The sequence below is a fragment of the Wasmannia auropunctata genome, unplaced genomic scaffold (assembly GCF_000956235.1).
Source record: "Wasmannia auropunctata unplaced genomic scaffold, wasmannia.A_1.0 LD335980.1, whole genome shotgun sequence".
NCBI classification, from domain to species: domain Eukaryota; kingdom Metazoa; phylum Arthropoda; class Insecta; order Hymenoptera; family Formicidae; genus Wasmannia; species Wasmannia auropunctata.
In genome coordinates, this window is record NW_012026910.1 from 192148 (window position 1) to 203894 (window position 11747).

General features: G+C 37.3%; 3 protein-coding genes across 8 annotated transcripts in view; all 3 read left to right on the forward strand.

The window, feature by feature from the left end:
- LOC105454619 overlaps nt 1-3135 on the forward strand; it is a 3456-nt gene extending 321 nt beyond the window's left edge. The window contains exons 2-6 of one of the 3 annotated variants that reach the window (XM_011697346.1): nt 889-1244; nt 1336-1767; nt 1911-2423; nt 2512-2698; nt 2787-3135. In XM_011697346.1, the coding sequence (XP_011695648.1) occupies nt 1007-1244; nt 1336-1767; nt 1911-1978 (738 nt within the window). In that variant the 5' untranslated portion in view covers nt 889-1006 and the 3' untranslated portion in view covers nt 1979-2423; nt 2512-2698; nt 2787-3135. The remainder of the gene's footprint in view (nt 1-888; nt 1245-1335; nt 1768-1910; nt 2424-2511; nt 2699-2786) is intronic. The other 2 variants (XM_011697347.1, XM_011697348.1) reach the window with 2 other exon arrangements.
- A 1481-nt stretch (nt 3136-4616) lies between these two features.
- LOC105454620 lies at nt 4617-10152 on the forward strand. Of its 2 annotated transcripts, none has more exons than XM_011697350.1 (7): nt 4617-4894; nt 6406-6676; nt 7151-7357; nt 7448-7855; nt 7986-8162; nt 8248-8395; nt 8971-10152. In XM_011697350.1, exons 1-5 carry the CDS (start codon nt 4763-4765, stop codon nt 8087-8089), a joined length of 1122 nt encoding a protein of 373 aa, XP_011695652.1. In that variant the 5' UTR covers nt 4617-4762; the 3' UTR covers nt 8090-8162; nt 8248-8395; nt 8971-10152. The 2 variants fall into 2 exon arrangements, with proteins under 2 accessions (XP_011695652.1, XP_011695653.1); XM_011697351.1 differs by lacking the exon at nt 4617-4894 and adding an exon at nt 6039-6148.
- A 636-nt stretch (nt 10153-10788) lies between these two features.
- The window catches only part of LOC105454621, a 5575-nt gene continuing 4616 nt past the window's right edge, over nt 10789-11747 (forward strand). For 2 of the 3 annotated variants that reach the window (XM_011697352.1, XM_011697353.1), the window contains exon 1: nt 10828-10913. In XM_011697352.1, the coding sequence (XP_011695654.1) occupies nt 10836-10913 (78 nt within the window). In that variant the 5' untranslated portion in view covers nt 10828-10835. Of the gene's footprint in view, nt 10914-11747 lie in introns of all 3 variants that reach the window. The other variant, XM_011697354.1, reaches the window with a different exon arrangement.

An 11747-nucleotide genomic window follows, 5' to 3' on the forward strand; every position in this document is an offset into this window, starting at 1 on the left:
TCCGAGGTTTTACGACGCTCACGAGCGGAATAGACCTCGAGGTGTAGACGTGGAAGTCGTAGCTGACGATTTTGCCACTGCTCTTTGTGAATTCCCTCACGCACTCGCGTAACGTAATCGCGCATTCGTAATCGAAATGGATGCAGCTATCCGTTTACAGAGAGCGTGAATAGAATTCCTCTTCTTCGATTAAATTTCGACTAAAGAAACCTTCGATTTCCTGCACTAATGCAAGACAGGTAAACCGTGAAACATATCTCTTTTCAATGCCGAAAAAAAATCGACCGCGACCTTCCGCGCGGCTTCCGGTTGCGAGAAAGGACCATTCATACGATTCTGCCGGTGATTACAAAGTAATCGGAGAAAGGTATCTTTGTTATATAAGGCAGGCCTCATTGTCAAGTTGCCATTCTGCAATCAATGTACGCGGCGAATAAATGAGTATGCGAGTCGTGGGCGTCTAGGCTCTTACGCTCCGAAATGGGGGAAGGGGGGGAGGACCATTAAAAAATTAACGCTCCCCGACGCATCACGCCCACGGTCACGGTTCGAACGTAATTGTACGCGATCGCGTAAGTTTGCACTTCAGGATGCGAATCCCGCACGGTCCATCACCGACCGGTGAAGCGCGTCGGTTCCGGCCTGCTTTCGCTTTCGTGGTGTGGAAAGAACGGAACGAAAAGAATTTACACGCGCACATACGTATAACATATACACACATGTTTGGTAACATTGTGTGTGTGTGTTGATGTTCTCGTATGATAAGTAATTCGCGAGTACTCGGAAATATCGCAAATCGACGTAAAAGTGAAATGCCGGTGGTATTAAGCCGACAATAAAAGCGGTCTTATGAAACAGTTATAAAAACCGACTTATCATTCCCCTTAGATCGTATACTTACTGCTCTTGTATTGTATCGTCGTGCGAAGTCACGTCATACAAGATGATAGTTACACGCAGACCAAATTAAACACAAAATCAGAGGTATCCGAGAAAACTACGATAGATGATGCTAATGATTCGGATTATTATGGAATCTCCGGATTATTACAGAAAACATGATATGACAGTAGGAAAGACAATCGAGAATATAGATCATGGATTGGACTCGATCTTAAGTATGTTTCCCGATAATAAATTTGATGAGGTCAACGAGAGACCAGCTTTTGGAGAGATGTCGTTTTCTGCACTGAAAAGTCGGTCCTATCAACCTTTATTGCAAAAGAGCAATGTTGAATCGAAAGGTAAGAGAAAGATTTTTCGCCGTATAGCTGGTGCGATATAGCACGTCTAAGTTAAAATACTTTTTCACAAGGATCTCAATTTTTTACACAGATCAGGAGATACGTACCACCAACCTTTCGAGGCCCAAGAGTATTAGATCAATTCAATTAAACGCAAAATCGAAGATGTCTGAGGAAACTATAACGAACGTTAAGAATTATTTTCAAATGTCGTCATTGCCTCGGTTGTCCCGATCCGCGTCCAGATCTCGACGCCTCTCCCGACCCTCGACTCGATCTCCATCCGGATCTCGATTGCCGTTACGGTCCTTATTCCGGTGCCCGTCCCGATTCCCATCCCGATCCACAACCCGAACCACGTTCCCGTCGCAATCTCGGTACCGATCTTCAGTGCAAGAGCGGGTAAATCAACAATTAGATGAAATAGCAGAAATGTACACACCAGTGATCTTGCGACCGAAAAGGCAGATACCATTGCACGTGTTAAAGAGTGAATTGAAAAAAGATGAACGATTGAAAAAAGGTGAGAGAAAGATTTACCGCCGTAGAAAAACACATCACGCTAAAATAAAAATATTATTTAAAAAATTTTATTTTACAAGAATTTTGATCTCTTACGCATATCAGAAGGCAAACACTAATAAAAAACTGAATTATTTTTTTCAGATCGTCAAAGTATGTTGCAGTTTTTTTTCCCGGATACGCAAATTGCTGCTGAAATGGCGGTTCAATGATGTATATTCATGAAACACCATTGTTAAGAATAAAAGAGATTTTCCAGCCTTTACTGAAAAATCAGTTTCCATATTCCATGAACAATGCGAGGTACGTCAAATTGAACGGTAACATAAAGATTTTTTACTGTAGAATGGCGCGATATCGCGCCAAAATAAATATATTAATTCACAAGAATTTCAATTTCTTACTCAGAGAAGATAAAGACCCTCAATGAATTCATTAAAACCATTATTGATCCCGCGATCACCGAAGTAAGATTAGGGATTCTCGCTAAGAAAGGCATGCGGTCGCCTCGGTTACACCAGTGGTTATCGATAATAAAACAATGGATTAATACTACAGCACTGTCAAAAATCACCATCAGAGATTGAGAGGATATTTACAATTCACCGGAAAAACATTCTCCACTGCCCACGAAAGAGAGTAACAATCAGTTGATAGGTGAGAAAAAAATTTTTCATCGCATAGAAGTGCGATATCGCGCTAAAGTAAAAATATTATTTCACAAGAACATCGATCTTTTACGCAGATGAGGTCATCCATATTGTAGCGGAGGACATTAAATTGATTCTGTACAAGTCGTGTATAAATAAAAGAAAGAAAACCAAAGCAATTGAAAGAGAAAAGGAATCCAAGAAAACTATGTCGACGCTGTGCCTTCCCAAAGTATCAGTTCCGCCAGTTGCTGTTGACAGAGAACGACAGAAGACGGAAAGGTAACACATTTTTCGCCGTGAAGAGATACGATATATACCAAATTGAAAATATTATTTCACAAGAATATCGATCTCTTACATACATCAGGAGATAAATATCTGCGAAGTTCGTGATACCTAATCAGACAGCGGCAAATGGAAGCAGAATTACATCAGGAACGCTAAAAGTGAAGTAGATCATGCGACGATCGCACTTGAGAGGGATTGATCGCCCACCATATTTATTGCTCCCACGATTTTTACGTTGTCCAATAATTATTATCAAACTAACAGAAAAGAATGACATGCCAAAGACTCTCGACTGTGAGTCTTATGAATTTTTCACAGTATTTCCGATTATAACGTTTTGACCTATCATCAAACTATAGAAAATAACAGCGCGCTACACTGTAAAAAATTACATTTCAAATTAAAACAATTATAGTGTGTAATTTTAAAAGCCACTATTAAAAGTATATATTTTCATAGCTTTGTAAGTAAAAATACAACTTACAAAAAAATTATTTTTCTTTATAACAATTAAACATTTTACAAAAGTAAATTTACAAATAAAATTTGGTTTATAGAAATATTTACGTAATAAGACGTACTTTAATTTTCTCTGTTCAACATGAAGTAAGTTATTGGATTACGTAAGCAACAATTTTGAATTTTAAATTTATCGCAAATGAGAGAATTACGAAGAATTATATACAGTTTGCAAAAATTTGTACATTTTCATTAAAAAAATATAAAATATACTATTATTACTGTAATTTTCTGTTTAATATAAATACATTTATTAGAAAAAAGAACTAATTTTTATAAAAGCGCACATTTTTTAAATATATTTCCATTATAAATTATGCGTAATTTTACACTTTTTTTATAGTGCTGAGATAATAATATAACGCGCATCTTTAACGAATCTTTCGATCTTCTACAAAATCTCTGATTGTCGAATACGTCCAATATCCATATCGCCCAATAGGTTATCAAACTGAAAAATCACCTCGTGCCAGAGACGTACAATATATGTTAGCAGTGACGAAATTAGTAATGACAAAATTAGTAATGACATTTTAATCATAAGTTTGCCGACTTTCACAGAATTAAATTTATATTAAAGTATTAAACAATGCGTAAAGTAAAACAATACGACAAAGTAAAATTGTATCTGAATACTTGAAGATAGCATATTTTCGTGGTATAAAATAAAACATACCGATGAAACTTAATAAAAAAGTACGATAAATGCAGAAAATATAACAATATTAAAAATTAATTTAATGTTCGATCGACTAAAAATATGTGCCATATTCGTAGATACAGCTAGATTTTTTGTATTATACTTTCATTTTGTAGAACGAAAGATTGCAATTGATTAAATAAACATTTAATCAATTGTAGTCGAACTTCTGTGTTACGAAATACTGCTTGTATCTTTTATGTAAAGTAAAACACTTTGACGACTGTAGATGAAATCTGATATGGAACTATATGGAACTATCTAGATGTCAAACCCTAGAAAACTCTCGGTTTTCTAATTAATGCCCAGTTTTTTTTCGAAGAAATCACGGATTCTGGATGAAAAACTTACATTATTCATTATTACACGTAATCGAGCATTCCGAGTGAAAGTAAAAGCTCATAAGCGATTGTGAGCAGAAGGCATTTTATGACAGCTCGACGCGACGCGTTTGTGGTACTGACAAGAGCAATGGAAAATTATTTTGCCACAAAACAAAGATTATTTAAAGATAAATTCAATTATGTATAAAAAGTTGACTAAATGTCTGTAAAAAAATATTGGATGGTACGTTATAAAGTACTTTAAAAAATGTAATAAAACAATTGTTGAAAGTCTGAGTATAAAATAGTTTTGAAACTATAAAATTCACGGTTATTTAAATTTGTTCATGTCTTTTATCGTTTTAACGATATAAACTTTGAAACATTTTCTTGTTTGATTTTCAAGATGTTTTGTTCGCTTTAGCGAGCATAGCAGCCCTGTGAAAATACATTGTTATGATCTCTTGTTTTGATCTGTATTAGTTCAAAGGACATATTGGAAAGACATTGTGTATGTTTTCCTGTGAGGAAGCAGAACGTCTCGAAGCGACAAGTCAGTTGACGAATAGTCCCGGGAGCTTATACATTGCCAAAAACGCTGTATCAGGAATAATTCAGGGAAACATGTTCGCGCGGCAAATAAAGGTGCGTAACCTCTCGTCGTTTCTCTTTAAAAACGTGAGGAAATATCACGATTTTACGGTAACTGTACTCCACCGTCCCATAGTCTTCCACTTGTCGCGATAGACCGCGGTTGGCGAATCGTGAAAGTCGATTCCGATCAAACGCTCCCACAATGGGAAACCGTCGTGGCGGAATAGAGACGTGGAGTTAAACACGTGGATGTAACTCGATGCGATCGTCGTCAGCGTTATTTTCTCCTCGAGCACGCACTTCTTAATCACGTAGCGTAATTAGATTCCGCTGGACCGGAGGACCTAACAAGTCATAATTGTCACAGGTAGCACTCGCGAGTAATCGTACATTTTGTTTATTTTGCGAGATCTTAGGACACTCACGAGCAGAATAGGGTGGAATCTAGACGTGGAAGTCGTAACTGCTTCTTTTGCCACTTTGCGAATTCGCCCGCGCACTCGCGTAATGTAATCGCGTATTTGTAATCGAATAGACGCAATTATAATATCCATCGGTTCATCTACAGAGAGCGTGAATAAAATCCTTCGTCTTCGGTTAAATTTCGACCAAAGAAAACTTCGATTCGCCGCGTTTATGCAAGGCAAGCTAAGCGCGACTTTTCAATGCCGAAAAAAAGAAATCGGAAATGACCTTCCGCGTGTTACCGATTTCGAGAGAGGACCTATTCATACATTTTATCGGTATAATAGTTACAAAGTAATCGGAGAAAAGTATCTTTGTTATATAAGGGATCTCATTGTCAAGTCGCCTTTCTGCAACAAAAAGTTTGCGGCAAACGAATGAGTGTGCGAGGCAGTGACGGATCCAGAGAGTTGTTTTTTTGAGAGGGAGGGGCGGTATGACGAAATCTGAATATTTAGATATTATTGTCGTTAATGTTATTTTTAATATTTTTTATTATTTAAAAAAATTGAGTGAACATTATTTAGTCTTGAATAATCTCTGATAATTTTTTTCTCAATTCATGTAAGACCGACTTTTTTCAATATACGAAATTTGTTTGGAGAGCTCTGGGGGGGGGGGACGATCCCTCCTCTTGTATCCGCCAGTAGTGCGAGCATCTAGACTTTTCAACATTACGTCGAGACGCTTCGAGAAAGGGGATGGGCAGTAAAAAATTAATGCTTTCCGATGCATTACGCTCACGATCATGATTCGGATGTGTGATTTTGTATCGCGATCATATGTATGTACTTCAAGCGTGAACCCCGCACGGTCCATCAACGATCAGCGATAAACCACGTTGGTTTCCATCTGTTTTTATTTTCGTGGTGTCGAAAGAACGGAACGGGAAGAATATATGGTAGAATCTACACGCGCATATACACATATATACAACCATGTCGGCGATATTCGTCATATATATCTATGTGTATGTGTGTGTGTGCGCGAGCGCGCATATTCGCAAGCCGGTAAAAGTGAAATGTCAGTGGTATTAAGTCGACAATAAAAGCGGTCTTAAGAAAACAATTGTAAAAAGCGGCTTATCATTTCCTTAGATTGTATACCTACTGCTCTTATATTGTGTCGTCGTACGAAGCTACTACACACCCGATTATAATTACACGCAGACCGAGTTGAACGCAGAATCACAGGTATTCGAGAAAACTACAACGGGTGATAATAATCCCAGCGGATTTTTATCGAGATTCAGAAATGCGCTAATCAGAAGAACAGTAAATTGTACACTTGACTGGATCGGAGAGTTCGTGCAAGATTACTTTTTTGAAAGTTCTTTCAATGAACAAGAGAGCGACGACAGATCGAAAGGTGCAGAGAAAGAGATTTCACCGAAATGTCACCAGTGCCGAATTTAAGGAAGTGAAGGCCCTTGATTTTTTAATCAAATTTTCTTTTTAATCAGGTTTTGTTTATGCACGGAAAGAACGATTTTGCTGGTAAGTCTAAAAATTTTGCTGGATACAGATCTGAAACTAATTTTGTTGGAAACTCAGAAATGATGATAAAATTGCATTGCTGTAAAACATTTTAATATTCTGGCAACCAGTTTGAACTTCCAACAGAATTATTTTTATGGCGCAACAAAACTATTTTCAGATCTGTGTTCAGCAAAATTTTTAGACCTTACAGCAAAATCGTTCTTTCTGTGTGAACGCCCCCAATTTGTGCAGGGAACTCCTAGGCAGTCGCCCAGCTCGCCCTCCCTCAAATCCGGCACTGGATGTCATCAAAAAAGATGAAAATACTATTTTGCAAAGATTTTCAATTTTTTTTTTAATACAGATTTGAAGATATACAAGGAAACTACGACAAATGCTAAGAATTCTTTTCAAATATCGCCGACGTTCCGGTTAATGATCCGGCCCTCGTTGGAAAAGGCGGTAACTCAATGGATCAATAATATGATAGAGTCAACGATTAATTACTTCCGAACAAAAAGGCAGATACCATTGCACGTGCTAAAGAGTGAACTGGACAAACTGAAAAAAGGTGAGAAAAAGATTATTCGCTGTAAACAGGCGCCATATCGCGCCAAAGTAAAAATATTATTTTACAAGAATCTCGATTTTTTTAATGCAGATCGGGAGATACATACCACCGACTTTTTGAGGCGCAAGGCTAGATCGATTCATTTAAACACAAAATCGATGGTATCCCAGGAAACTGCGACAAACGCTAAAAATGACTTTTACATATCGCCATTATCTCAATTGTTCCGATTCCTGTCCGAATCCCCGGCCCGATCCTCTTTCCTATCTCGATCCCCTATCTTCGACGCGCTATCTTCGTCTCGGTCGTCGTCTCACAATCAGTCACCGTCGCGATCTTCATTGCAAGAGTGGATAAATCAACAGCTCGATGGAATAGCAGAAATTTACATGCTGGAAACAAATAAAATTTACACGCCAGAGAAATTGCGACCGAAAAGGCAGATATCAGTGGCACCATTGTACGTGCTAAGGAATGAACTGAACCGATTGAAAAAAGGTGAGAGAAACATTTTTTGTCATAGAAAGGCACGATATCACTAAAATAAAAGTATTATTTTACAAGAATCTCGATCTCTTACGTAAATCAAGAGACAAACACTAATAAAAAAAACCCTTATTTTCCTTAGGTCATTTAAGTTTATCACAGTTTTTTTCTCGGATACATAAGTTGAAAAAACTGCTGAAACGGCGGTTGAATGACGTATATTCACGAAATATCGTTAGGAAATAGAAACAGATTTTCCAGCCTTCACTGGAAAATAAGTCTCCATTGATCGTGAAAAAGAGCAACAACAAAATGAAACGTGAGAGAAAGATTTTTCACTGTAAAAAGACGCGATATCACACCAAAATGAAAATATTTCACAAAAGTCTCGATTTCTTATGCAGATCAAAAGACATGGAGCAAGAAGGATAGGACGACGACTGTGACGCCGTTAGATAACGATGACATCAATTTATGGGTGGATGAATCTGATTGACTACTCTGACTATTTTAAGGAAGCAAGATTAATCAAGAAAAGCACGCGAATTAAAGGTGCTAAGGATTACTCAACATCATAATTGTCTCGGTGTGTCACACTAGTGGCTATCAATATAATAAATCGATGGACCAATAATACAACACTGTTAAATTCCACCATCAGGGTTTGTGAGAATATTTATAAGTATTCGAAAAAGCATACTTCACTGTCCGTGAAAGAGAGCAACGAGTTGAGAAAAAGGATTTTTGCCGTGTGCGATGACGCACCAAAGAAAAAATATTATTTCACAAGAATATCGATCTCTTGCGTAGTTGAGCAGAAAAAGATCGTCTATATAGTACATGGAGAGAATTTTTTTTAAATTTACCCTGCAAATCATGTTAATTATGGGACAATTTAGTATTTAGGCAAATTTTACTGTGCACTACAATAAATTTTATAGTAGTAAAATGCAATACAATTTATTGTAGTGCACAGTAAAATTTGCCTAAATACTATATTGTTCCACAATTAACATGATTTGCAGGGTAAATTAAAAAAATATTCTCTCCGTGTATAGTAGAGCACGTTATCTTACGATTATGTACTAGTTCTGTATAGATCAAAGAGTAAAAATCTTTATTTACAGAATGAGAAAAGGAAACTGAAAAAGAACAGAAAACCAAGGAAACTACACGACGGACGCTAAAAATCCCTCCCAAATATCACGATCATTCCACTCACGCCAATTGCTATCAGAGAACGACAGCCGACCGAAAGGTAGCGGATTTTTCGCCGTGAAGAGATGCTACGTCGCGCTACAATAAAGATATTATTTTACAAGAATTTCAATCTCCTACATAAATCAAGAGATAAACACTGGCGAGATTCGCGAATCGGGCAGCGACAACTGGAAACGGAATTACACCAGGAACGCTCAAAGTGAAATCGTTTGTGCCGCTAATGAAAGAAACTGATCGCTCAATTTCTCAGTATCACCGATTACCATGTCGCCCAATAATTATCATCGAACTGTAGAAAAAAGCGACATGTCAAAGACTCTCGATGGTATACGTATACCCTGAATCCGTCCGTCCTTCCATAATATTTCCGACTTCGAGTGTGATGTATGTACATACATACGTGTACCTCGAATTAGCACGTCCGATTACCATCATTTCTAGGATAACGTACTTATGTGTCAAATCTTCTTATAATTCCCAGAACATATTCTGCAATTATATTATGGTCCGTTTATTATCATCAAACTATAATGAATAACAGAGATACAATGTGTAACAGAAATACATCAAGGGACACCTAATAAGTCCTTCGATCCTTCCACAATATTTCCGATTGCCACGTCGCCCGATGGTTACCAAACTAAACAGAATCACAGCTCGCCAGAGATGCATAATGATAATAATGACGATATTAGTAATGACAAAAGTTGAACAAAGTTCATAATGACAATTCATAAGTTTGCTAGCTTTCATAGAATTAAGTTTATATTAAACAATGTAATGAAATAAAATTGTATCTGGATACTCGAAAATAGCATACTCGTCGCGTAATTAATCAGATCTTTGAAACGTAATTAACTGTAGTACGATAAGCGCAGAGAATATGACAGTATTAGAAATTAATTTAATGCTCGACTGAAAATACATGTCATATTTGTTAGATACAAATGGATTTCTTTGTATTATACTTTTATTTAGAGGAACAAAAGATTATAATTGATTAAATAAGCATTTAATCAGTTACGTCTGATTTATGTCATAAAATACTGTTTGTCCTTTTTGTGTAAAATAAAATACTTATCGAGCAACTGCAGTTGAATTCTTATATATGAAAGTCTATATATATATGGAACTATCTAGATGTCAAATCCTAAAAAACTATCGGATATTTAATTGAATACTTAGTTCGTCTTTTTCAAAGAAATCACGAATTCTGGATAAAAAACTTACATTTATTATTACACGTAATCGAGCATTCCGAGTGAAAGTAAAAGCTCATAAGTCCACGATTGGGAGCAAAAGGCATTTCATGATAACTAGACACGTTTGTGATACCGACAAAAATTATTTTGCCAAAAAAAGATTATTTAAAGATAAATTCAATTATGTATATAAAATTTGTCAGATTTCTAAAAAAGATTATTGAGTGATACATTGAAATAAAACACTTTAAAAAATATAATGGAACAATTTTTAAAAAATCTGATTATAAAATAATTTTGAAACTATAAAAATGATTGTTAAAATTTGTTCGTATTTTTTACCGCATCAACGATATAATCTTGGAAACATTTTTCTATACTTTTCAAGATATTTCCCCGCATAAGAGCCCTATATGTAAAACTACATTGTTTGATCTCTTGTTTTGATCTGTATTAGTCATTGTATGACCTTGTATGTTCTATGTCCTTTTGACATATTCAAATCGAGAAGACGTGTGTTTCTTTTTGTAAGGAAGCAGAACGTCTCGAAACGACGAGTCAGTTGGCGGATGGTCCCGAGGGTCTATACATCGTTAGGAAACGCTGTATCGGAAATATTGGGAAACATGTTCGCTGGACAGATAAAGGTGCGTAATTTCTCGTCGTTCTCTTTTAAAACGTGAGGAAATATTACGATTTATACTCCGCCGCATACTCTTGCACTTGTCGCGATAGACCGCGGTTAGCGAGTCGTGAAAGTCGATTCGACAAAACGTTCCGACGAAACGATCCCACAATGGAAACGTCGTGGCTGAATAGAGATGTGGAGTTAAACACGTGGATGTAACTCGGCGCGAATATGTCTGCGTTATTTTTTCTCGAACACGCCTTCTACGCTAATCACGTAGCGTAATTAGATTCCGTCGGGTCGGAGGGCCTAACGAGTCATAATTGCCACTGGTAGCGCTCGCGGGTAACGTACATACTTTGTTTCGAGTTCCGAGGTCTTAGGATGCTCACGAGCGGAATAGAGCGAGATCTAGACGCGGAAGTCATAACTGCCGCTTTTGCCACTCTTTGCGAATTCGCTCGCGAACTCGCGTAACATAATCGCAATATTCGTAGTCGAAATGGACGCTATATCCGTCAGTCCATTTAAAAAGAATAGAATCTCTCTTAATTCGATTTCGCGCTTATGCTGCAAGGCAAGTGAAACGTATCCGGTATCTCCTTTGTCGAAAAAAAATCAGAGACGAGCAGCGACCTTCCGCGCGGCTTCCGGGAAGATTTCGAGGGCCATTCATACGATTTTGCCGGTAATTACAAAGTAATCGGAGAAAGGTATCTTTATTATATAAGGCGGATCTCATTGTCAAGTCGCCGTTCTGCAACCGAAGTTCGCGGTGAGCGAATGAGTGTGCGAGTCGCGAGCGTCTAGACTTTTCAGCACCACGCTCCGAAACGCTTCGGGGAGGGGAGGG